General features: G+C 38.8%; 1 protein-coding gene across 1 annotated transcript in view; it reads right to left on the bottom strand.

Annotated features, from left to right (window-relative positions):
* The window catches only part of ANOS1 (anosmin 1), a 157,234-nt gene that overhangs the window by 56,354 nt on the left and 75,329 nt on the right, over positions 1-25,551 (bottom strand). The window contains exons 3-5 of the mRNA XM_076357908.1: positions 9,964-10,026; positions 6,747-6,969; positions 597-781 (exon numbers count right to left, since the gene is read on the bottom strand). Coding sequence (XP_076214023.1) covers positions 597-781; positions 6,747-6,969; positions 9,964-10,026 — 471 coding nt within the window. The remainder of the gene's footprint in view (positions 1-596; positions 782-6,746; positions 6,970-9,963; positions 10,027-25,551) is intronic.

Genomic DNA, 25,551 nt, shown 5'->3' with positions numbered 1-25,551 from the left:
GCTTCCGTCCGTGGATTTTGGTATCTAATTCTACATTTTTCAAGAGATTTGTGGCTTTCAGAGACTTTGGAATTCCCATCTGAATAGATCATAAGTATGTGCTTACAAGAAAGTGCCACTCACTGTCCTTATGAAAATCAAGCCTTCAGCTAGTTCTATAGATTTTTATCTATAGAGAGCAAACCCACAAAATAAACTCATTTTGAAAACATAAACCTCTGAGTATTTTTTCTGTTGGGGACAAGGAGACGACTATTTACTTCTTTACTGATATATTCACACATTTTTTATGAAGTCATTTTCAATACATACCAAAAGCATTTGATGTTTCTATAACTGAAAAACTGCAAGTGAAAATACTGACGTTCATTTCTCCTGAGTAAATCTAGAAAACAGTTCATTGAGCAGTGAAGTGAGGCCTTGGAGATCTGGATTCTGTTTGCAGCTCTGTTGTGATCTGGAGAGAGACCCTATAAAGGGATCCCTCTGCATGAGCCTCCCCACCTGTAAGTGATCTAATTCTTCTCCAATCTGAAGAGGACCTTTAGATCATGGTCTGGAAGCTAGGGATCCATACTGCTTTACAAAGAACTGACCTGCGCCACAGTTTGCCAGCTAGTAGCATCATCCTCACTTGGATGGATTCCTTGATTCCACCTCCTCTGAACAACATAGATCACAGGCTCAATGGAAATATTGAATTTTGAAGACCACTTCACCTCCAGGTCTCCAGACTGAAGTTCTATGAATTTTAATTCTTTCCGGGGTTTCAGTGGAACACCTGTAATAGGAACGTGCAGACAAAAATATGTGAGTAATTTACAAGATGAGATTAAACCGTATGTAGATGAAGTTGTATAAAAAAATAATTAAAAAAAAAAAAAGGAGATTGTTGGTCAGACAGAAGGAAAAAAGGGGTGAATGGATAGGCTGATGGGCATGGGAGTTTCAGAAGTGTCATAGGTGACCTATCTCTGCTAACAGTAAAACTTGTTTTTAAAAAATCTTCAAAATTAATTCTTTATTTCATTCAAAAACGAAGGATCTGAAAGTTGTAAGCTAAAACTGATCTCACTGAAAACGCTTTCCAAATATGCTTTGATAACCTGGAGAAAGAACCCTTTGATCCCAAGCAGAATCAGCTATACCTGTTGTTCAGTTTTTCACCTAATCTGTCCTTAAACACATCTAATGACAGAATTTCCACAGCATGACATAGTAATCCATTCCACTACTTCTCTACCCTTACCATTAGAAAGCTTTCTCACCTTGTTTAGTCTCCTCCACTGCATCTTAAACTCTATACTTGTCCATGATGTTAATGGATTGTGGAGAACAGATTCTTTCTTTCACCTATGGAGGAGCCTTTTATATACTGCAAGACTGTTATCATGCCTCTGAATGTTTTCTTCTTCAGTCTAATAACCACAGTGCACTCCATTTTCCTTTTAAATCAGTGTTTCTAGACCTCTGATCATTCTTGCAGTTGTCTCTGGAAACTCTCCCTTTCGCCCAAAGCCCTTCTCCAGAGTCAAGCCTAAAACTGGACACAGACTGTGTCTAAGATCTTACCAGTGTAGACTAGAGAAGCAGGATTATTTCACACATTTTACATTAGTCTGATATACTTAAGAAAGCTGTTTGCCTTCTCCGTGGCAGCATCATCTTATTGACTCACATGCAGCTGTATTGTATGATGTGCCACTCTCCACTCTTCCCTAAAGATGTAGGAAAGGTAATTCCAAGGCATCTTGGAATAGATATGTTATATCTAATGTATATTGTCCAATTACATTTTAGAGACAAACATGTCTTTCTAAAATTTTACAGTAATTTCTCATTACACAGTGATACTGAAGGACAGTTATTTCTGTTGTTTCTACTGCTGGTAACATCGCCTTTTCGAAAACATCGGCAGTAGCTTGAAGGAAAAAACAACTCTTCAAATTTGGCATCTTTTGATTAAAACGACAAATCAAGTGTTAGATACATTTCTCTAGACAGCCTTTAGGAACTCATATATTTGAGTGCACAGCATTTTGTCACTTCAGGATATGTGACAAATAAGATTTCTATGCTGACATATAAACCTTGTTAGCAAGTTATTGCATGCACTTTAGCTATTTTGTCATTTCAGTGGGTGTCCACATAAGTCCACCTGTATGTGTTGGTTCGATAAATTGTTTCCTACTCAGTCTGCCACAGATGACCGAGTACCAAAATTTCCTTAGGTGAACAAGCCACTTTTATATTTTTAGAGGTCTTCTCCTAAATCTGATTATACAATTAGCTATAAGTAAATAAAAATTGATATTGTAGCCCTTGAAGAAACCTAAAATCAACCTGAGGAAAATCCAGTCCTTAAATCTGGTTATCACAGCAGTTTAAACCCTGGATATCCTTCAACAGCCAGCAATCTTAGTCTACTATAATGAACATCACAGAACACATCAGTTCGGATTTCCACATTTGAAAATCCTTCTTTAATTATGATGTACCATAATCCTACAATTTGCATGTTAAGAAAACTTCCATCTGCTTTGCATTAGGGGCAGTTGGATTCACTTGATTGCAAGTATCTCAGCCTCTCCGTTGTTACGTAATTGCGTGCAGATGGAGCGCAGCAGCACAAACAACCAGAGCACAGCACAAGTGCATTTTAAAATACTTTTGTAGAACCAGCACCATCAATTTCATATCCAGATGTGTAGATCCAATCACTCTTCAATGTGCTTTTTATTATGTAAATGGCCAGCCCTTTCATCGTGCTGGAACAAATTAGTCCTCTGAAGCCTGCAGTGCTTAACTGAAGAATTCAAATCACTGACTGCTGTATGTGTGCAATACCAGAGCCCAGGAAAAATGTTTCTAAAGGTGTCTTTCAGATGGCACATGCATCTCCGTGCCATGAAAAATAAATGCACACTGGTCCATCATAAGAATCTGTACCTTTAATGTCAGTTCCCCAGGAACTCAAAAAGTTTCCATGGAAGGGTTTTGGACAGTAAAGGGTACATTCATGGTGTCAGTACGATTGTAAACACAGTTGTTCAAAGACTCGGAGATGCACACCTTTAAAACTGTACACTATTTTTTTAATACAAAACTATTTTTCTTTAAGCATGAAAAGAGTCTGTAAACTGTGGATGACCATCTGGCTCCTGCTATCTTATTATTGTCATACCATCATACCCTTAAAATGTCATAATCTTCTCGTCACAATTTACCTTGCCCAGATCTGCAGTTTGCTCTGCTGTATGGATTGCTCCCTTACACATTTCAGACAAAATTAGTGTCCTGGTTTTGGCTGGGATAGAGTTAATTTCCTTCCTAGTAGCTGGTACAGTGCTGTGTTTTGGATTTGGGATGAGAATAATGTTGATAACACTCTGATGGTTTAGTTGTTGCTAAGCAGTCCAGGACTTTTCAGCTTCTCATACTGGCCTGCCAACAAGAAGGCTGGAGGTGCACAAGAAGCTGGGAGGGGGCACAGCCAGGACAGCTGACCCAAACTGGCCAAAGGGACATTCCATACCATGTGACGTCATGCTCAGCACATAAACTGGGGGGAGCTGGCCAGGGCGTGGCTGCTGCTCGGGGACTGGCTGGGCATCGGTTGGAGGTGAGCAATTGTTTTTCATTTGTATCACTTGTCTTTCTTGGGTTTTATTTCTCTCTCTTTTTGTTATTTTCCTTTTCATTACATTATTATTATTATTATTATTATTATTATTATTATTATTATTATCAATTATTAAACTGATCTTATCTCAACCCACAAGTGTTCTCACTTACCCTTCTGATTCTCTCCCCCATCCCAACAGTGAGGGGGAGGTGAGCGAGCGGCTGTGTGGTGCTTGGTTGCCGGCTGGGGCTAAACGACAATTAGTTAGGCTGGTTTAGACAGCCTAACTGTCTAAAGCCTAAATCTTTGTTAAAAAGGGGTCCTGGAAAGTTAACACAAGTAAGTGTATCATCACATCTGAGAGATTTCTGAACAGGAAAAGGTGATGGGTAATTTCTTCAACTGTCACCAGCCGAGTGTAGAAAAAGATACATGTCCTTGTCCTTACTTGGGGATGCACACATGCACGTTAGACAAAGCAAACCCAATCAAGCATTTTTGGTCCCTTTCTCTTCCTTTTTTTCTGCATTTTTAAACTGTTTTACTTCTAAGCAAAGATAATTGCCCCCATTTCTATCTCTGAAGTACCAAATCTACTTTAGGCACTTACTGTTATTTATAACATCATTATGTCCATACAGACAAAAAAATGAGGTAGGCCATGGAGAAGGGACACTTTCTGAAGTCCTTCACTAGTTGACACAATGTAAAGGAGGTAGATGAGGCAGATGATAGAAGAGTAGGAGAGAACATTTGATAACTCCAGTAAAGGGAAATAAAAATGTGACGACTATGTAACTGATTAGTAATACTCCCAACAGAGATGAAAAAATGTAATGATAATGGACAGTTTGAAGATTATAGTGAATGCAAGCCAATAAACAATTAGGATAACAAGTAACCGGACTTGTTATGTTCATCCAGCAACATTTGCAATATATGACTTTGATGCAAGTGTACTTACGTTAATATTCTTTTAGGATTGGGCTTTAGCACTTAGTACTAGAGGGCAAATCCAGTTTGTAAATCCAGCAAATCAGATGGGTGTTTTATATCTGCTGTTGTAACTAATCTCCAGAGTTTGATCAACAGTGAAACTACAGGAACTTCTGTAGACTCTTAATTTCAATCTGAGTTCATTTTCTAGCTCTGAGTGCTGTCAAAATGATAAGAATAAGTACTAAACTTATTCACTAGATCTTAGTCATGCTTGCAGAGTTTGCTCTTCCTTAGTGACAGGAAGGTCATTTACCCCTGGAGGAAATGAATAGCAAGCCTGTTCCACTTCTGTTTGTCCTTTGTTGCAGAAAGGCAGGTTGAAGAGGCTAATTAGCTGAATTCATCAGCTGAGAAGGCAGTACAGTATTGGGCTTGCCCTTCCTCTGCAAGACATACACACTTTTACAAGCAAGCACCTCCTGCAGATAGGTGATAAGATGTTAGAGAAGGTTAGTTCTCTTCCTATATAATTAAGCTGAACAGCAGTAGACTTTCCAGTGTGCAGCTATACAATGTATCATATCCTGTCATATCCTCTGTCCTCTCCAAAAGCATGTCGTCGTATTTCATTTGTTTGTTTGTTTGCTTGTTTGTTTTGTTTTTACCTTTTTCAGCTGTTGAATTTACTGGAATGCTTTGTAGTTGTGGTACCGAGCCTGATCATGTAAATCATTACATATGCAACACGAATGCCGCTTTATCGCTCTGGTCATTTGTCTCAAGAAGACAAAAGAAATAACTAAGTGATCCATTTTAATAATTTTCATTTTGAAAGGTGCTGTGTGTAAGAGTGTATTCATTCCTTGTAGTTTTAAAGGGGCTGCTCTGAAGTATCTTGGAAGCAAGAGAATTTCCCTTCTGCACTGGAAATCTGGATCACAGTATTGCCTGCTGTTCAAAATACTTTGAGTACTATCTTCATCAGTTTTATGCTTACTCAACCTCTATGACTTCTAGGTCAAATTTTCGCCATTTATATAAGTAAATAAGACAGTGCTTCCTGATGGTCCATCCTTACACTCAAAGACAGGATTCAAAAGTCAAGGCGCATTATTTCTGACATACATTCTCATCACTAGGGACATTCAAAAAGATGCATCAACATTTCAGTTAAAGCAATGAACTTAAAAATAAAATCACCGTCTCCTTCACATATTTTACCATTTTTCCATCCACAGATGGAAATAAGTCTGGATTCGGACCTAGGCCTGGAGCTTAGTTCATAGTTCTGCTGATTAGGCTCTCCACAGAGAGCCCATGCTATCAGAAGAATAACTGATTAATATTTATTTTTTATCACTGAAGTAAGGAGAATGGATTTCTAACAAAGCATTCCAACTCTGTGGAACAAGAAAATGCCTTTCATAAATGCTCATTGTTCTGTGTTAGGAGCACATCTTCAGAATATTTCCATGATATAAAGCTTTTTTTAATTCCAACAAATTAAAATCTGGAGTTTGTCTAAGCAAATAATTTCTTAGTCTGTATGTTCTTGCCGATGGATGTCAAGGAAAACCTTTTTTCACAGAATCTCAGGACTCAAATCAATTAAAAATTTTTGAGTAAGATTGCCTTAGATTTAAAGAATGAATTAATATATATGTGGATATAATAATCTTCCACTATTTTGTTCTTAAGTCATTAAAAACACCAGTGCCAAATATACTGCATTGATTTGTTCTTTTACCTGATTATCTCACACCTCTTTGGTAGTCCTACCTGCTTGGCTTATAAACATAAATGTTATTTGTGATTAATAGGACTCGAACTATTTATCGTTAAATATTTTCCTGCTGCATTCTCTCTCATCTGCATCAAATTAAGTGAGATTTCACCTAAATTGGCAAGTTTGTTCTGCTTAAGATGATTCATAATAGCCACATGTTTACATTCCACAGATTTCCAGACGTGGGCTTCACAAGGGGAAAAAAATTCAGAAACTTGAGCAACATTTGTCTCTGGCTTTCCACCCTTTCAGTGTCCAGCCAAATCTCTACAGGCGCCTCTCCTTTTTCTTCCCATCCATACAAACTCCTATGAAATGAAAGTCCTGGTTTTCTAGGAGACTTTATTATGGCCTGAAGTTATTAGCCCAGTTTGAGTACATATTAATAATCTCTACCTTTGTACAGATTTTTTGGAACTTGGCACGTATGACCGCATCCATTGGAACAGCATTTCTTCACTCCAGAACATTCACTATCAGCTTCACAGCTTTCAACACAGGCAGCTGCAAAACCGCTGGCCTTCTCAGGTGCTGGGCAGTCCCCTTGCTTCACAGACAGGATGTACTTAAGGAATTCACAGCTAGTTAGGCATTCATAATTCTTCTTGGGGAAAAGAGGCTAAAGGGAAAACAAAAGAATTTATAAAGTTTTCAACAGGAACAAAAAAAAAAAAAAAGAAAAAATGTTGTACATTTTCCAAGACCTCCTAAAGGAAAATTCAGATTTTCAGCTTTTGCAAGACTATCCCTGAAGGTTTATATATTCAAGCCACTTCTAAAAAAGCATTCCAAGTACAGAATGATGAATTCCCTCAAGTAAGACCACCATCTTTAATGGAATAAAGTTGTTTAGATCTGCCAGCTTTCCCTTGTTTTCCTCACATTGGCTGGCTACAAAGTTGCTCAATGACAGATTAAAAACATTCCCAAAACAAAGGGGAAGCAATGGTCAGACAGTCTTTTTTTTGGATTACCCCACATTCCTCCCTTTGTACTTCATAACACTTTACCCACAGTATCTGATGTAATGCCATTCTAGATAAATAAGTGAAATCTTGTTTCATTATACTGTTTGAACTGAGTTGGCTAAGAGAAGATTTTGCAGCATCTTTATGTTCTTGCCAGAATATTAGTAATTGTATAACTCTTCATGGAACTGGAACTAAATTTCTGATAAAATAATCAGTAGAAAATACAGATTAAAATAAGCCTTAAATATATTTATTAAAGATCAAAGTAAATGCTATTTCTTTGAGAAATCAAGTCCTAGATATATGAGAGGTTGCTTCAACGCATAGACATTTTATAGCATGTGTACTACTCAGAGATTTGCAAGGTTCACTGGGAACTGTATTAAAAATAGCATCTAGCACCCTGGGGAGAACATTGTGTGTGACATGGGGATTTCATCTCCTCTTTTATCTGGTGCTTTATTTAGTTTTGTGCAAAAACACCTAAAGTAATTCCCTCAAAGTGATTCATGGAACTGTAGATGGGCAACCCATGTAACTGGGGTTATCTATTGCCTGCCTTTCTATCTCAGAGCAACCAAAAACCTTCCACTCTGACAGATCTGATTTACAGATTCCTAAGCCTACACAGGAATTATAACCCACTCTCTATCCAACTATTCATGTAACTTCTGCAACTTCCTTCCATATTCAAATGTTCTACTTTCTTATTTTTACTGTTCTCATATTTCTGGCAAAATAAGAAAGACTTCACTATTATGGAGGCCCAGGTGTTTCACAGACTATGTGGCAGTTTATTCTCCAAAGTCACTGAGGTCCAAGAATGTGCCACTATGTTACCTCACCCACCTTGTCCTACAGAACAGTCCAGAATTTTTGTATCAGGATTTTAAGGATGCATTTGGGTGTTACGGCTTAACCAGCCTAAAGGCTGCCGAAATGAGCGGTCCTTATATCTCCTCCTGACCCCAGTGGTCCTTGGACATGCACTCCTGCTGTTCCCCCATTGGAATGCACCTGATCCCATGGTTAGCCAGTTAAGAAGCTAAACCAGCAGGAAACTGAATTTATGGAAAAAAAGGAGTCAGGTAAACTCTCCTTTTCGTCTTCACACATAAGGTTCCTTTAACATTAGTACACTCATTCAGTAGATAAGAAGTAACATACCAAGCAGGGACCTTGAGAAACACAAAGCTAAATTGTTGCTTCCAGATTTTTTACAAAATACAAAAGGATTGAAAACACTCTCAGAGGAAAACAGCCTTGTTTAATTCAGTCAAACAATGTCTATGGAGCATACATGAGTCTGAGAGAAAGGAAAGTGGTCCCGTGCTTTTGTGTGTGTGTGTGAAGCTAATTTCAAATCCTAAAACATCACAAATTTGCAGCTACTTAATTAAAAACTTTATAGCTCCCTGAGGCATAATACGTCCTCAAGGCTTCTCCTCCTCACCCTATTTCACAGCTCATTTTTCAGTTAGCTGCTAAATGTGCTGCTCTTCATTATGGGCCTTTGAAGTTCTAAATTTAGCTTCAACCACAAAACACTAATCAAAGCGGGATGCTCACTGTTTTTAACTACAATAGAACAGTGTTCTACAAATGTTTTCCTTCTAAACCGATTTTATACTTATTTTCACCCATATCTAGAAACATACAGCCTGAGTGAGAAGTGATATACGAGAATGACATAAATTAGATCCACTAAAACTGCTTTATTACACTACCCTCGAGTTTTGTATTATTAATCTGGGTTAAAGAACTCTTACAAGGATTGGTTTTCACAGTGATGAGGGAGGAGTTAAATCAGTGTATCAGTGAGATCAATATATCAATTAAGGTCACTTCTATTTTTTTAGAGGAAAAGCTGAAAATCTTCATAAACATACACTTTCATAGACTTGAATAAAGTTGTATCTTTATATTGATTTATTTATAATAAAGCAGCTTTCTATTGAGATGATATTTCCATTTTGTACTAAAAACCACTTAAGAACTGACTTCCACCAACTCAGAAGAGCCATGTTTTAAATCCAATAAAACCATCTCCTTTTTTGTACTAGTTTAACTGATCTAGGTTTGCTTATTCACAAGGTTATTCTGAAACATGATTCAGAAACAGTTTTTCAAAGACTTGTTCCTGAATAATTATGTATTTTGATAGTAGTCTTCTGAACTAGGAGTCCACAATCCAGTTACTCCTGGAGAGATATTCTTTTAGAAATCAGATTGACTTTCACATACAGGAAAGCCATCTTTTCTAGCTACCCTGCACGAGGATTTTCACACAATGACATTTTATCTTTTAAACAAAGACAGTCTTTCGTACACATGGCCAGAAAAGATGGAAAGGCATGTGGTAGAAATAGCATCTTACAGGAGGGATTTAACAGCACCTTCTAAGAGAAGCTATATAAGTGTGGCTGGATCAAGTCTTAAAACTTCAGGTTGAGATAAATCATTTGGTCAGAAAAAAAAATCTTTTTTTTAAAACTCAAATTTGATATGGCTAAATTGTTATATGTGTATCCATTCAAATGAAGGCGAATGCCATGTTTGTTAGCTGTCTCCTTGAAGCTAATGATTTAAGTGAAAGAGACAGCTAGAACAAAGTGAGAAAGAGTGCCCTCAGGCTGACGTACCTCACAGAAGCTTTGGCAATGGTTTTTCTTCAGGTCCCAGGACTCTTTGCAGGGCTCCAGGCACTAAGGAGAATCAGGAGGCAGAGAAGTGTCAGGAAGAGAAAGAAATAAACAACCACAAATGACCCCATTTCTTCTCCAGTTGTTTGTTTGGCCCATAGGAAGTTAATAATAGGCTTTAAAAATCCACTTCTCCTGAGGATAAGATTGTGTCATTCAGTCATGGTGTCAGAGCAAGGTCATGCCAAGCTATGGTTAGATTACAAGAAATATTTTCAGTATTTCTTACTGTACAAGGCAATTGCCTTACTTGTTTATATGCCATCCTATTTTCCGTCTTACTGAATCTAGGTCCTAATACCATTTAACACCATGTCACTGGATCACAGAAACAATGTCAAAAGCAGTACTCTAAACTACAGAAAGTTAAATCTTCTCCTCACTGACCAGCCTAAAGATTAGACGGGAGCATTGCCTTCCCAAGCGAGAAACTATTTCATCAAGCTATGGAGTAAATTCAGCAGAGGTTTAACCACTATTCCTGTATAAATAGACAATGTTCACTGGTCTGTTAGCAAAACCACTTTATTTCAAGTACCATATTATCATTTCTTCACCTTCAACCTCTACCGCAGTGGTTATACAGATAGTTGAGATTCAAACTCTGCAAACCAGAGTCAAGCTTCACAGCATAGCATAAAGAAAAATCACACTATTAAAAGCATTCACAACAGCTGAAACATAAATTTAGATTCACATCCAGAAACCTTTTCTCTTCCTTTGTTAGACATATGGTCTTGGAAAATATTGGCATTGTTGGGAGTTAATAACACCTACTCCTTCTGGTAATAGTGGAAAGATACTTATTGCACCAAAAAGAAAGGCCTTTGACATGCAATTTAGCATTTATATAATTTGTTTGTCTTATACATAGTATTAGATTGGATCCACATACATTTATGCTATTCAAAACCAAGTACAAATACATATAGGCTGTATCTCAGCTGTCCACCTGTACCATTAATGTACTAAAAAAATCAATGTTTTAAAAGTTAAGCATTTTTCTTACTAGCAACAAAGCCTGAAAAATATAATAAAACCATTAGCCACAGAGGTTACATATTTCAGGAATGAAAAATACCACTCAAACATTTTATCTATGTATATTTTGGTATTTTAGACTCAATTTCTAGCTCTTCAAAATTCACAATGAGCTGTATACAGAGTAATTAGAAGGATACATTATAAAATGTCACTGAAGTCAGTAAGTTTAATTAATTCCAGAGTGTTGTTCCTCCTGTGGTATAGTTACTGCACATGTGAGCCCAATTCCACTGTCATGCCAATTTTACAACTCTCCTAATTGTCTGATGGACTTAGCCCCAAATTACAGAGGTATAAATTGTGTAAAGACAAAATGGGCAATATTTTGACCACACTGGGACTTTGTCAATGATCCCTAAGGCTGCCAGGATTTCCAAATCCTTGCCTTCTCTGAATTCTTGCTTCACTGCTGCACAGCACACAGAGCATATCTAAACCAGCACACCCACAACCTTGAGATGAAAACTAGGACCAAGGTCATGCTGACTGGACCACCTTCCTTGCAGGCTCTAGAGCAAAACAGTTGGTACTCCTGGAAGGAAATACCAAGATGCTGTATGCTTCAGAGGGTCTGTTCAAGGCGTTTGTACCAGGATGTCTTTACCTGTAATGTAAGTAGGCTCCAGCACTTGATGCCTTGTCTGGCTGCCGCTCTGTCTCAATAATCACTCAGGACAGCCCACCTTCAGTTGAGCCCCAGTATCTCCTGCCACTAGGGCAGGCAGAGACGATGGGCATCTCAACTCAGACACTTCAAAGGAAAGATGGACAAAATGAACCAGGACTGAGCAATATCCTGCAATCCGACTGCTCTCAGAATACTCCAAGGAAAACAGATGATGTAGCAAGACCTAAGGCCTCCATCATAAGCTTTATAGGCTCTGATTAGAGTACACAGCTCTTACCTATACATAAACAAAAAAATCTTCCTACTCCTGCTGTATGAGGAGTCCTCAGAGCATTGGGACTCTAGCACCATGGGGACTAACATTGGGACTGCTCGGCCATGGAGCCTAGCAGCATGGGCTGCTGCAGAAGCCGATTGCCTAGCTTTAGTGGAGCCGTACCATTCTGTAGGTTGGAGAAAAACTGTTTGTAGACAGAAATGTTGCCAATAACTTCGCACTAGAAGAGTTTTGGACTGTCCTTCTAAAAAGGTAGTTATTTAGCTTGCAATAACAAAGATGAGAGTACCTCACAAACACTGAGGTTTGTGCATTTATCCTTTTAGCTACTCTGTTATGAGGTTCCCCTAAAGTGGGAAGCTGGAAAAGCTGGAAGCTTGGATCCAGGTCTCACCTTTGAGTCCTTGACTTAAACTGTAAATTAGCTGAGATCTTGAGATGCGCCCCACCGTCTGGTGAGCTTTATCCTCTGAACAGCAATAATCTCAGGTAGGGAGAGAACTTTTTTCCCCCGTGAAGTCTCTCCTGATGTTTTTTATATGGAGAGGGAAATGTGTTCCAGATCCAATGTGTTATATACATGCTAGCTCTGAAGTAGGGCTATTGTGTACATAAATTTGTCTTTTTCCAGACATCTAAGCTTTCCAATAAACTCTCTGTCCTCATAAGCTTTAGACTGCTTGGTTCTGTTAAACTTTCTCATCCCATTTAGATGTGTCACTCTGAGCTGTATCTTTTATCTGCAAAGGGTTGTGGGTTTTTTCTCGTCTTTGGCATGCTTTGCTATGAATGTGCATCAAGATGATTCTACTGAAGAACATATATTTTGCAGTGCTCTGCACAGTACTGTAGTAAAACATGTCTCCCTCCCCTATTGATCTCCCCCATTTTTAGTCCATCTAGCCAAGGAAAGCACCAAGTTGAAAATTCTCTCAAGAAAAAGCAGAATCAGGCCTTACATCGACAGCAGCTGAAGGATTTCTGACAGGTATCATTCCGTGCATAATAAAAATTAAAATCAAGAAAATGTGAGTCAGAACTAGTGGCAATAACATCTGTTTTCTTAAATCCAAGTCTTCAGAGAACAAAAAAAAAGCATACATCTTAAAATTTAAAATTTGGATAATACATTTATAATAATTTCAGTGCAACTCAGCAAAGGCCTGACCCAAAGCTCCCCCAGACCAACAGGAGTTATTTCACTGGTGTTTAGCTTAGTCTTGATATCTGAAAGGAAAGCATACAGCATTTCTCACCAATAAGAAGAGTTTCAAGGAAATACCTAAAACACCCATGAGAAAACTATTCCCACCCAGCAGGTAAACACATCCAGGTTTTCTGGATTAGTGTAAATGTGTGTGCCTGTTAAGAGGATACTGAAATCCTCTATCCAGGATAAGGAGGAACCTAGGCCAAGCAGCAGCTGGCAGCTGGTTTTGGCTCTATTTTATGTAATAAAAAATACCTTGCAGACAGTACCACCCGCCCTCAGAAGCTAAGGTTAGGTATGTAGATGGCAGGAGGGCAGCGGCACAGAAAGCGTCCTGGCAGTCCATTTGGCGGATGCCACTGGTCCCTTGGAGCCACGGCTGACTGCTGCCCCGGCATCGCCATAAAGGCTGCTCTACTGCTGGGGCGGGAAGAGATATGAAACACAGTGTTGAACCAGTCATTATGGGCCGGTGGCACTCTTCAGAAGATGGTGGGTGTTAATCACACTGGCCTTGCTAAATTGAATCCTCCTAAAGCACCTGTTTTATCATCTCCTGTGGTTAAATCTGGAAATTGTAGGCTTGCTTTCTTCATCCAGACTGCTGCAGAGTTGTTAGTCAGTACTAAACAATTGCATCAAAAGCCAAAAGGAGTGCTAATAGAAAGCACCCCTGTATTTGTCATCCTTCAAAATCTGGGGGGGGGGGTGTATGTACGCACACACACACAGGTATAAATATGTATTATCAGACACTACTATAGATCTGTTAATATCCAGACTGTATAAAATTAGGAACAAGGGCAAAGTACTGTTTCATTCAAGGAAGAAGGATGACTATTGCTTTAACAAAATAACTCCTTTGTTTTATTTTTTTTTTAATTTCATTTTTTAAAAAATTGCAGTTAAGGGCCCTGTTAGAGAAGTCTTTTTTGTTCTAATTTTTAAACTATAAATAAAGCAACTATGAGATTAGCATATGATGCATGCCATTTACATTAGTTAGTAAAGGGATTTTCAAAATAGTCCACCAACACTTTTGCTTAGGAAATGTTGCTTTTGACCCGAATGGGAGAGAGTTACACCACACAGCAATTTTGAAAGTCTAATGAATTGCAAAGCATCATTTAAGTATTGAGATAAATATTTATTCAAATAATGTATATTTATTCAAATATTATATTTAAATTAAATACCTGAATATGACATATTTATAACTATTTAAACAGCAAACAATTATTTATTTCAGAGTAGAAGAGTCTACCCACAGTATTTTTGTCTAATAAGGCTTCTTCCTTCACCAAAGTGGAACCAAGTCCTATGCAAACTGTTGTAAAAAGAAAGGAATCAAAGTTATAGCTGGAAAATAATTATTCTTTTCATTACTATTCACCATTCCAGTTGCTCACAGCAGCAAGGTCAGAAATTAATGATTTAGGTTTACAATATATATTTAAGTGTTTTGCTGTCCTAAGGTATTTAATTAAATGGAACTTAGATGGTTAAAAAAAAAGGAAAAAAAAACCTTTCAGTGTACAGTCTCCTAAGAACCTGCCATGTCATGAAGACAAGTACGTAAAAAAAGCATGTACTCACTATCAGGCACTGAGCAGAGAACGTTCTTGGGGTCAGGAATTTAACCAAAGTCAAAGGAGAATATAGTGTTTATCACTCTTAGAGAGAATCATTTTGTGATGGGTACACTTAAATAAACGACTGCGCCCAAAGGAACCATGAGAAAAGTGATTTTCAATCTGTAAATCTTAGCACAGTGGCAGTAAACACAATGCAAAACATAAACAGGCAGCAAGGGAGAAATAATTGATTTTGAGATTTATTTTTATCTACATCTGCTGTTTATCAATAGGAATAGAAATTGTTACTTTCTGTGTCTCAAAAATTGGACTGTGAGTTGTCTGAAGAACACAGTTTTTTGGTTTCAGAACAGTAAATGCACAGTTGAATATTTACCCAGTCCAAATCAATTAATAGCATGCTAGCTTGGTAGAACAATATTAGGTATGAGCAATATCACATCATAGAACATACAGTTTGAACAACTACTTTTCTTCTTTACTACACAAGTCATGAGATGCAGGATGTGTTTACTGAAACTATTTCCCATGATAAAACTGAGGAGATGCATCAGGAAGATTTATAATTGAAAAAAATTTTGGCACATCAGTTAAAAAAAAAATCTCCCATTAGTTCTGGATTATATTTTCCCAAAAGATCCATACACAGAAAAAACAATCCTCAAACATTTTCTTCCTAGAAGATACATCTCATTTATTAATGCCAAAAAGAAATATCAATATTTCCATTACTGTTTGAATCAAAGACCAAATTAGATTCTCCAACTTGACGCATGAGTCTGATTTGGTACTTCTGCACTTAGGAGGACATGGTGTAATTCTAAAAGCTATACCTATAAGGAAATAATTTAGCAGAATAGGAGAATATTAATTACACATAAAAGTAGGTAAGAATCAAAACTCTTCAACAATTTGCAATGAAACATAAGAAAAGCATCCTGGGATGAGACCAATGGATCCGTCTGAAGGACTTCAGCTGCCCACTTCAGGAATGTACATGATTTTTGTCAAATCATTTTATAAAAGTCTATTTATACATTTGTCTCTCAACTTCTTGTGGTAATGCATGTTCTCATAAACTTTAAGATGTGTATTTTCCTTCCATAGATTCAAGGCAGCTTACTTGAATTCTGCATATGAAGAGGGGCCCAAGAAAGCTGGGTAATATTCAAGGATCACCTCCTTCAAGCTCAGGAGCGATGCATCCCAACAAAGAGGAAGTCAGGCAAAAATGCCAGGAGCTCCTGGACAAACTCAAACACAAAAAGGAAGCAAGGACAGGTAGCCTGGGAGGAATACAGAGAAATTGTCTGAGCAGCCAGGGACCAGGTTAGGAAAGCTAAAGCCTTGATAGAATTATATCTGGCCAGAGACATCAAGGGCAACAAGAAAAGATTCTATAGGTATGTGGGGGATAAAAGGAAGACGAGGGAAAATGTGGGCCCTCTCTGGAATGAAACCAGGGAGACCTGGTTACCCGGGACACAGAGAAGGCGGAGGTACTCAGTGACTTTTTTGCCTTGGTCTTCACCGGTAAGTCCTCGAGCCTCACCACCGAAGCCACAGAAGGCAAAGGTGGGGACTGGGAGAATGAAGAGCCACCCACTGTGGGAGAAGATCAGGTTCAAGACCATCTAAGGCCCCTGAAGGTGCACAAGTCCATGGGACCCAATGAGATCCATCCGCGGGTCCTGAAGGAACTGGCAGATGAAGTTGCTAAGCCACTATGCATTGTATTTGAGAAGTCGTGGCAGTCCAGTGAAGTTCCCACTGACTGGAAAAGGGGAAACATAACCCCCATTTTTAAAAAGGGAAAAAAGGAAGACCTGGGGAACTACAGGCCAGTCAGTCTCACCTCTGTGCCTGGGAAGATCATGGCACAGATCCTCCTGGAAGCTATGCTAAGGCACATGGAGGACAGGGAGGTGATTTGAGACAGCCAGCATGGCTTCACCAAGGGCAAGTCCTGCCTGACTAACCTAGTGGCCTTCTATGATAGGGTGACTGCATCAGTGGACATGGGAAGGGCTACAGGTGTCGCCTATCTGGACCTCTGTAAGGCCTTTGACACGGTCCCCCACAACATCCTTCTCTCTAAACTGGAGATGTATGGATGTGATGGGTGGACTGTCCGGTGGGTGAGGAATTGGTTAGATGGTCGCATCCAGAGGGTAGTGGTCAACGGCTCAATGTCCAGATGGAGACTGGTGACGAGTGGCGTCCCGCAGGGGTCCGTACTGGGACCAGTACTGTTTAATATCTTCATCAATGACACAGACAGTGGCATCGAGCACACCCTCAGCAAGTTTGCAGATGACACCAAGCTGAGTGGCATGGTTGACACACCAGAAGGACAGGATGCCATCCAGAGGGACCTGGGCAAGCTGGAGAAGTGGGCCCATGTGAACCTCATGACGTTCAACAAGGCCAAGTGCAAGGTCCTGCCCCTGGGTCGGGGCAACCCCCGGTATCAATACAGGCTGGGGGATGAAGGGATTGAGAGCAGCCCTGCCGAGAAGGACTTGGGGGTACTGGTGGATGAAAAGCTGGACAGGAGCCAGCAATGTGCGCTTGCAGCCCAGAAGGCCAATTGTATCATGAGCTGCATGAAAAGAAGCGTGGCCAGCAGGTCGAGGGAGGTGATTCTGCCCCTCTCCTCTGCTCTGGTGAGAGCCCACCTGGAGGACTGCGTCCAGCTCTGGAGCCCTCAGCACAAGAAAGACACGGACCTGTTGGAGTGGGTCCAGAAGAGGGCCACGAAAATGATCAGGGGGATGGAACACCTCTCCTCTGAAGAAAGGCTGAGAGAGTTGGGGTTGTTCAGCCTAGAGAAGAGAAGGCTTTGGGGAGATCTTATTGCAGCCTCTCAGTACTTAAAGGGGGTTTATAAAAAAGATGGTGGCAAAGTTTTTAGCAGGGCCTGTTGTGACAGGCCAAGGGGGAATGGCTTTAAACTGAAGGGAGGTAGATTTAGACTAGATAGAAGGAAGACATTTTTTACGCTGAGGGTGATGAAGCACTGGAAGAGGTTGCCCAGAGAGGTGGTGGATGCCCCATCCCTGGAAACATTCAAGGTCAGGTTGGACGGGTCTCTGAGCAACCTGATCTAGTTGAAGATGTCCCTGCTCACAGCAGGGGTGTTGGACTAGATGACCTTTAAAGGTCACTTCCAACCCAAACTATTCTATGATTCTTTGACATTAAAATGAAAGAAGTGTTTGGTTATGAAATTGAAGTTAGACACAGTCTTTTAAAGATCCCTGTTCTATTTTTTTTATTCTCCAGGTTAAATCTTCGACCAGCATTAAAGTATGGGCTGTCTACCTACCCAGAACGCACAGGTGTGACTTTCATAACGTATGTTACAAAACGAAAAGCTCAGGTAAACAGAACTATATGCAGTGAGAATTTCAGGCATTTAGAGTGATGAATCCTACAGAGGCAGGTGAGTGAATCCAGAATCGTGATGCAAAAAAACCTTTTCTCATTTCCATACTGGATCATTCTCGATGCTCTCCAAAACCCATGCTCGATAGTTTGATTGATTCAGAGGCTTCATGTGAGTAATTTTGCATGTGAGTGGTTCATGGTATCAGGGTATCGCACTCAAGCTTGTGGGCACCTTTTCTAGTGACCAGGTGCCTAAGATGAGGCACTGCAGCACTTCAAGTATGAGCAATTTCAGGTGCTTGTACACCCTATCAGGTCAGGCACCCACTGTACACATCTATCTTGTTTAAAACAAACCATTAGAGGTAGAGATGCACTAACGAATCAGTCAGTTCCTTGGGCCAAAAAAATCCGCGAGCCCAGAGAAGAGTGTTCAACTGCAGAATCAGTAGCTGTCATATTAGCTTGTAGGTTGATACATGCTGCTCAAGAAGCTTTTGAGCATTTTGTGAGATCCATTTTAAGCCGGGTCAGTCTCTCGCTTCTCTGCCTCTTTTGCCTCTCCTCCCCCATTAGCAGACTGAACCATCAGAGCACTAGTCACCAACTTTCTAGAAACTCGGTGTGACATTTTAGCTCCTAAAATTCAGTTACGTTTAATGTAGACTGGGAGAGGTTTAAGTATCTTTAAAACTTTGAAAGTCTAATAGGAACAACTGTGAAACATATTCTTTTATGTAAAAAAGCAGTTTCATGTGGCTACCTGGAGTTACTCCTCTGTTCATGTTAAAGAGATTCTCATGAGAATTACAATAGTAATGTATTTCCCTTGTAACTGAATAAACAAATGGGTTAAATGACAGAGAAAGGTTCCCTGTCTGTGTTGCCTGTTTTCTCTCCTGCAGGTCAGTCAGCATCATGATTTGGTGAAAAGGAGTGATTTTGTATTCGAGGATCAAGTCTTAATTAAATTAGTTACAGCTGGGGTTATTCTGTGACATTATCATGTACACTGGGAACCCAGCTGATACTGTCTGAAAGTACTGCTAATTGTAGAGCTGGTTTTGAATGAAAGCCAGGTCTTAGATTTTAAATGGTCACTAAAGAATGTGCTACTTGGTTAGAGTGATCTGGGTCTTCAAAATCCCTTTAAGGAGCACTTCTTAGTCTTTCTTGAAAAGTATTTTTTGTTGTTCTGTACTGATGACATCCTGACGTGTACTGTGATGGGGTAGATGACAAGTAACAGGTTACTAATGTGGAATTTGTTATCATCTGCAAGTACTAATTTATTCTGTTTAATAAAAGTATATATATACAAAGAAAAAGAAAAATCCTTCATTTGTAATCAACATTCAGGCAGTGCATCCTTATGTTTTAGAACAGATGACCACTTTGTATTTTTCAGAAGTCAACTGCTTGGAAAAAAGTAACAACAAAATACCTGGAGCTGGCACTGAAACGAAGGGAAAGGTGTCTCTATTGAAGATGTAGTTACAGCTACCTTAGCTATTCTGAGTCCTCTTTAATTGTAAGGTAAAATAGTGCAGCACAAACCTCCGGGGTCCGACAGGAGCAAGTAGGGACAGATGGGGACACATGGCCACCATCACATTATATTATATCACATTACACGAGGGTGTACCTGCAGTGGTTGGGATTAATCTGAGGCTAACACCCTAAAAGACTTTTCCGGTTAATTCACATGTGACATCATCCAGAGCAATTTGGCATTAAAGTACTAAGGTTTAAGTTATGAGAATACAGCATTTTGTGTTGAGTTCTAACACCAGAAAGTAAGAAGGAATATAAGCCATCCAGAAGCGGTCTTAGTCAACAGGAATGAGCCGTATTTCCTAGCAGAAGTTGGTATATCCCTTATGAAAAGACTAGCAAAAGCTGTATAACAGAGATCCAAACCATATCATTACATATGCAGCTGAGATTTATTTTTAATAATTCTTATCTAAGTAGGATGATGTATACAACCTGCAGGTGAAATATGGAACTTACGACACATCACTTGCTTTAGATAATTTTCCAGAAATTGGATTCTTTCTATTTTTCTCACTGTTTTTATATTTTAAGAAAAAGATGGTACATTACGTCTTCCAAATATATGCTAAATATAAACCTACATAGTGAGACCTTCCCTATCTGGCACCTTGAACTGAAGTCTTGAAAGGTATGACCAACCCTTATTCACCTCAAAATGGTGTTAATACTGAAATACTTTTTAAAATTACATTTCAAAACCAGCATTAAACGATTTTACTTCTGGTTTCACATCCAAGCAGTGTGATCTCAATACATGTAAATTGTTTCTGCAGATGGGACTGTCAGTGTCTCATAACAGACCACTAAAACCTCCACTTCACCAAACCACGCAGAACATAGCTACAGTATCTTCCAATTACAAATTCTGAAGGACATAGAAAAAAAATGAAGTATTACTATTCAAAATAAGATCCAAATAAGTAAGAGGACAATATACTGACATGTTTCTTTGAAGCTCTGTTTTGCTACTTGAGCAGAGAGGTGAACAAACCCTTGATTTCAGCTCTGTTTACCCAGCCTCTTACAAGGCTTAGACATACAGTTACTGAAGCAAACTACAGCAGTTTTAGGTGCAACTGTCTTCTATCTGTTACCAGCGCTTTGGAAAGTGGTCGGGTCATTTGAATGCTTATTTCAGAGCAGAATGGAACATTTCTGAGAAACTTTACTGGCTGCAAAGTCGAGCAGCATAGTTTAAACTGCTATAGCAAATAGCTGCATTCGATGTGTATTTATTTTACTTGGGTGTGGAGGGACTAAAAGCACACACATGGACAGGTATTACTGCTCTCCACAGTTATGCAAACTTGCTAATATCAAAGCAGGACTTACAGTAAAGGAATTTTTCAGAAATGCAATTGTAGGATATCTAACAAAAACATGAGCTTGAAAAATAATTTCCTTTTCTTAATTGTCCAGTTCATTTCAGTAGACAACATCAGGGATGCCAATACCACAATTTTAAGCGTTAGCAATTTGAGTTACTGAATGCTTTCAATACCCTAAGCAAATAAAGGAAGCCTTACGACTTAGGAACAGTATCAATATTTCCTGGAATAGAGATAGGGAAAGGGCTAGTCACAATATATCGGTTAAGTCTGCCCAGACCTTTGCATAGACCTTTGTGTAGCATTACAGGCTTTGTTCCTAAAATGGAGGCTCTCTTTCAAAAATTTGGATAAAAAAGCAGTTCTGACTGCGTTGATCTCTGAAAATCCACCATTTCAAATCTCCATATGCTCCAACACCCTGCATTAAAGCACCAGAAAGACCAAGACCTTTGCCAAGAACTTCAGGTCAAATTTTCTGGAAGTCCATGTAGCCTTTGCTGTAAATTCCCAGAATTAAACAGAAAGGAAAAGCTACCAGAAAAGTTGTACATCTACTGAAGGTGAGAATCACTGAAGGTGTTGAAAATGAAGGAACTGTTTTGACATAAAATATTTGGAAAGTAAATTGCTATTAAAAAAAAAGAGAAGTCATATCATCACACTGTAGCAGAAATGCAGCAGTTTCAACTCCAATCCTTTTAGAGTGAAAATAACTTTCAACACTGACAGCTTGATATCTATCTGTATGGCTTAGTTGTCTGGCATGTCAAACTTTGCCAGCAGAAGTGTTTGTTTGAAAGGACAGAAGAACAATCCTAGGACGCTTTTCATGTTTCTATTCTTTGTTACCAAATCAAAATCATGGCCATCGATGTCAACAGAAAATTGGCTCCCAAACATTAGTTCATTCCTGACCAGTTCTTTTCAAAGTTTGTTTACAGGGTTTTGTACCAGCAGATGAAACTGGGACACGTACTTTCTTCCCTTTTCCTGCCTCGTAGCCTAGAGCTTAACACAATCACCAAAAAACAACTTTGAGCTGTTATTTTGCCTGATTTTAAAACATGGAATTGAACTTAAACCTCCTACATTCAAGATGAATCACCTAAACATAAAGTATTTGATGGAGCTTTCTCTCTCCTCTTGAAGCTGTTTCGTCTTGTATAAGAAACGAGTTCTTCTCTAGAGGGCAGCCTTAAATGTGAACCTCTCACCTTGAAGGGACATGCCCTAGCAGCACTTTCTGATCCTCCTGAAGTTGTTTTGAAATGCTTATAATAGGTACAAATATTCTGGCTATGTCTCAGTGCAGTAGCTATTCCACCACCACTTCTTTGCTACAGAGAAAATATTCTTTTTCATGCTCTCCTTTTTTCACAACTTTGTTTCCTCTACCAACCTACTCTGGCCTTAACATTGTTGTTCCAATTATCCCTGTTCAAACTGTTGCCTCAAAGATCATTTTCCTATTCTTCTATTGCCTTGCTTTTATATGCTGCATCAAGTGCCAATTAGTTCTCTTTTTTCAAAACTCTTCCTAGCCCTTATTCTAAATGTCCACATCCTGAGGTTTCACCTGTCAAGATATAAGGCGCAGCACTGGCAAAATGCTATGAAGCAGCAAGTCAAGCCTGGAGCACTAGTGTGCACACAAGATATATACTGTGGCAAAGTGCGTAAATTATTTTAAATCAAATGAAGAGTGATACAGTCTAAAAAGGTTAAGAAGCTCTTCGCTAATAGACTTCTTTCTGATAGTGGTAATAGCTTTAATTGCTTAGTGCCTTCCTGCTTCTTTCTGTGCTATTGCTTATGTACGGAATTCTTTGGTAGTGTAGATACCTTATTAATGAATAATGAAACGAACTACCTGAATTAAAAGACAGTAGCAGTTTTGCTTCTCTGTCTGAACTTTCTTCCTTCAGGCTGCAGTCCCGCAGTGCAGTTTACCAATAAACTGATTTGTCATGTTTGCATCTGTCCCACCAATCGATCACGGATCAGTCATGCCAACTCTTTGTTTCTGCTTTTAAAGCTTCTACAAGGTTGCATCTATAACCTAGAGAGTAAGCAACATGGCAGAAACTTTCCACCTGTATGTCCCTACTGTTTCTAGATCACTGTTCCCTGCCACTCTTTCCATGCGGATAGGGTCCAAAGAAGGTAATCTAGTAAAAATAACAGTAATATTAACTGCTAACAATATGGATTTGCAAAATGTAACAGCTTTTCCCTTCCAGATATTAGAACTGTGGATGGGCTTTCACAATTTGTTTCCAGAAGTAACGATAGTGATTAGGTGATGGATAACGTTATGGCTGGACTCAATGATCTTAAAGGTCTTTTCCAACCTAAATGATTCTATGATTCTATGAAAAGAAGCCCATCGCACATTCTAAAATGTCTCTCTCATAAACTGTCTTTTCATTTCCTAATAGTTGGTTATTTGCTTTAGTGATTTCATAATACTTTTAAACTAAAAGTGAGCATAAATATTTTGACATTTTATATATGCACAGAATTTTCATTGAGAAAACATGATTCTTTTAATCTCAAACAGACAAGGGAAAGCCTCTTCAAGCTGGCACTTTCCCCTTCCAATCTGTTACAAGGCAGCTTCAGATAACCACACACAGTCTTGTTATAAACACCATCTTGCTATGCAACTTAAAGTGTCTGTCAGAGCAGCGCTGCTCTCTCCAAGCAAAGTCAAGTTTTTTGTTGCTGTTTTATAAATGAATTAAACTAGCGAACTCTTCTGATAACAGATGACTCTCCTTATACATCACCCTGCAAATTCACACATACATTTCTGAATGAAAGAGCCGCAACTAAATGTTCTTTTTGCTTGTATCCACCACAGTACTATGGTTTTATAGACCACCTAACAATCAGAGACAATGGAAAAAAGTGGGGCCCTCTTTGTCTAAATCGTTACTTTGTTTCTCTTCCCTGGCTTTCTATTTCCCTCCCAGCACTACCATCACCATCAGAAACGACGCATTCCGCATTTCTAAACAGCAAGAGCCATAGGGCTTTTCACTTCTAATTTCACGCCGTAATAAAATGCAGTGGTTGTTTCACTGGGGGACCTGAAAAGCCTTCCTTTGTGAGGCTTGTTTGACGGTCAGGTTAAGTATCACACTCTGGCAGCAGGCATCTGTGCATGCCTCTTCATGCAGTTATGGCAAGGGGGGAGGAAAAAGAACAGAAAAATGAAAAGGAGTTTGTCTTGAAAAAAATATTCATCCCCTACTCTGAAGCAAGCAATTTACATTCTCTTGCTTGGCCTAAATATTTTTAATTATATCTGCTGCCTGCCTCATTGATAAACCGACCGATCTAATAATAGCAAGTCTAGAAAGTTTTCAGTGTACTCAAAGTTACACTTGTTGCTTTAATGGAAAAATCTATTGACCTGAAGTAGACTGATGATACAAATTTGTGTAAGCGAGAGGAAGGGGGAAAAAAGGGATCTAAAGAAAATAAATTTGCATTTTTATTAATTTCAGAGTAAACAAATTTACAAAAAAAGCAGTGAAGGTGATCAGCAATAACAAACAGATATGCTGTTTCTAAAATTACCAGCATCATATGTAAAAGAAATATTGCTTCATTCCATAAAAGTAGAAGCTAAAATTCTGTTAATCCCAAGTACAACAGGAACAAAAACCCAAAATGTAACAGGAAACTCTGTGAAGTGTTCTAAACTTAGCTTTAAATATATTCCCACTACATAAAGAATGTTTTTCTGTCCCATGTTTAGAAATCCTATTGTATCCATTGAATCTTTTGTAAAAAGAGATGTGACTCCTTTTCACAATAATATCTTCATGTCTCTTAACATAGTCTACTGCAACACCAAATGAGTAAAATTCTATCAGTTTATGTGACAATTCATAGAATAAACACTGCTGGATAATACTTTAAAAGTTAGATAGTTTCACATATTATTTGAAAAAAAAAAAATTGTGATTTATATAATACAGTGTCTGAATACCTTAGAAAATTCAAACAAAGTAACCTAAAATAGCTATCTTGTTTCAAAGGAATTTCTTTCAAAGGTTATTAAATAAATCCCTTCCCTCCTATTACTTTTCAATGCATGCTACACACAGGCAAGAAAGACTGCACTTACATGCTAAATTTCTTGATAAGTCTCTCTAATTGTTATATTTTTTAGGTTATGGTTACGTGATGGGCATAAGAGAATCTAAATCTATAATGCCACCAGAAGAGGAGCAGTCCTGTACTGGGACTAGCACTCCTTTGGGTGTAAATGTGCTGAAACAGGCACCCTCGATGAAAAAGTAGCCAAGTAAACTTCCCCATTCAGCTTGCTTAGTAGCCTCATAAAAACTAGCTGTCTGGGTCTGGGATGTGCACAAAAGGGAAGGAGAGAGGAGTGTGTAAACACCTCTTTAATTGATAGCCTGCACTTACAGCAGCTTAAGCCAGTGATAAAACCACAGTCTAAAAAACAACTGCTATCGCAT

The sequence above is a fragment of the Aptenodytes patagonicus genome, chromosome 1 (genome assembly GCF_965638725.1).
Source record: "Aptenodytes patagonicus chromosome 1, bAptPat1.pri.cur, whole genome shotgun sequence".
In the NCBI taxonomy this organism is placed as follows: domain Eukaryota; kingdom Metazoa; phylum Chordata; class Aves; order Sphenisciformes; family Spheniscidae; genus Aptenodytes; species Aptenodytes patagonicus.
Note: the sequence above shows the minus strand (reverse complement) of the source record. Positions and strands in the feature narration are given on the sequence as shown.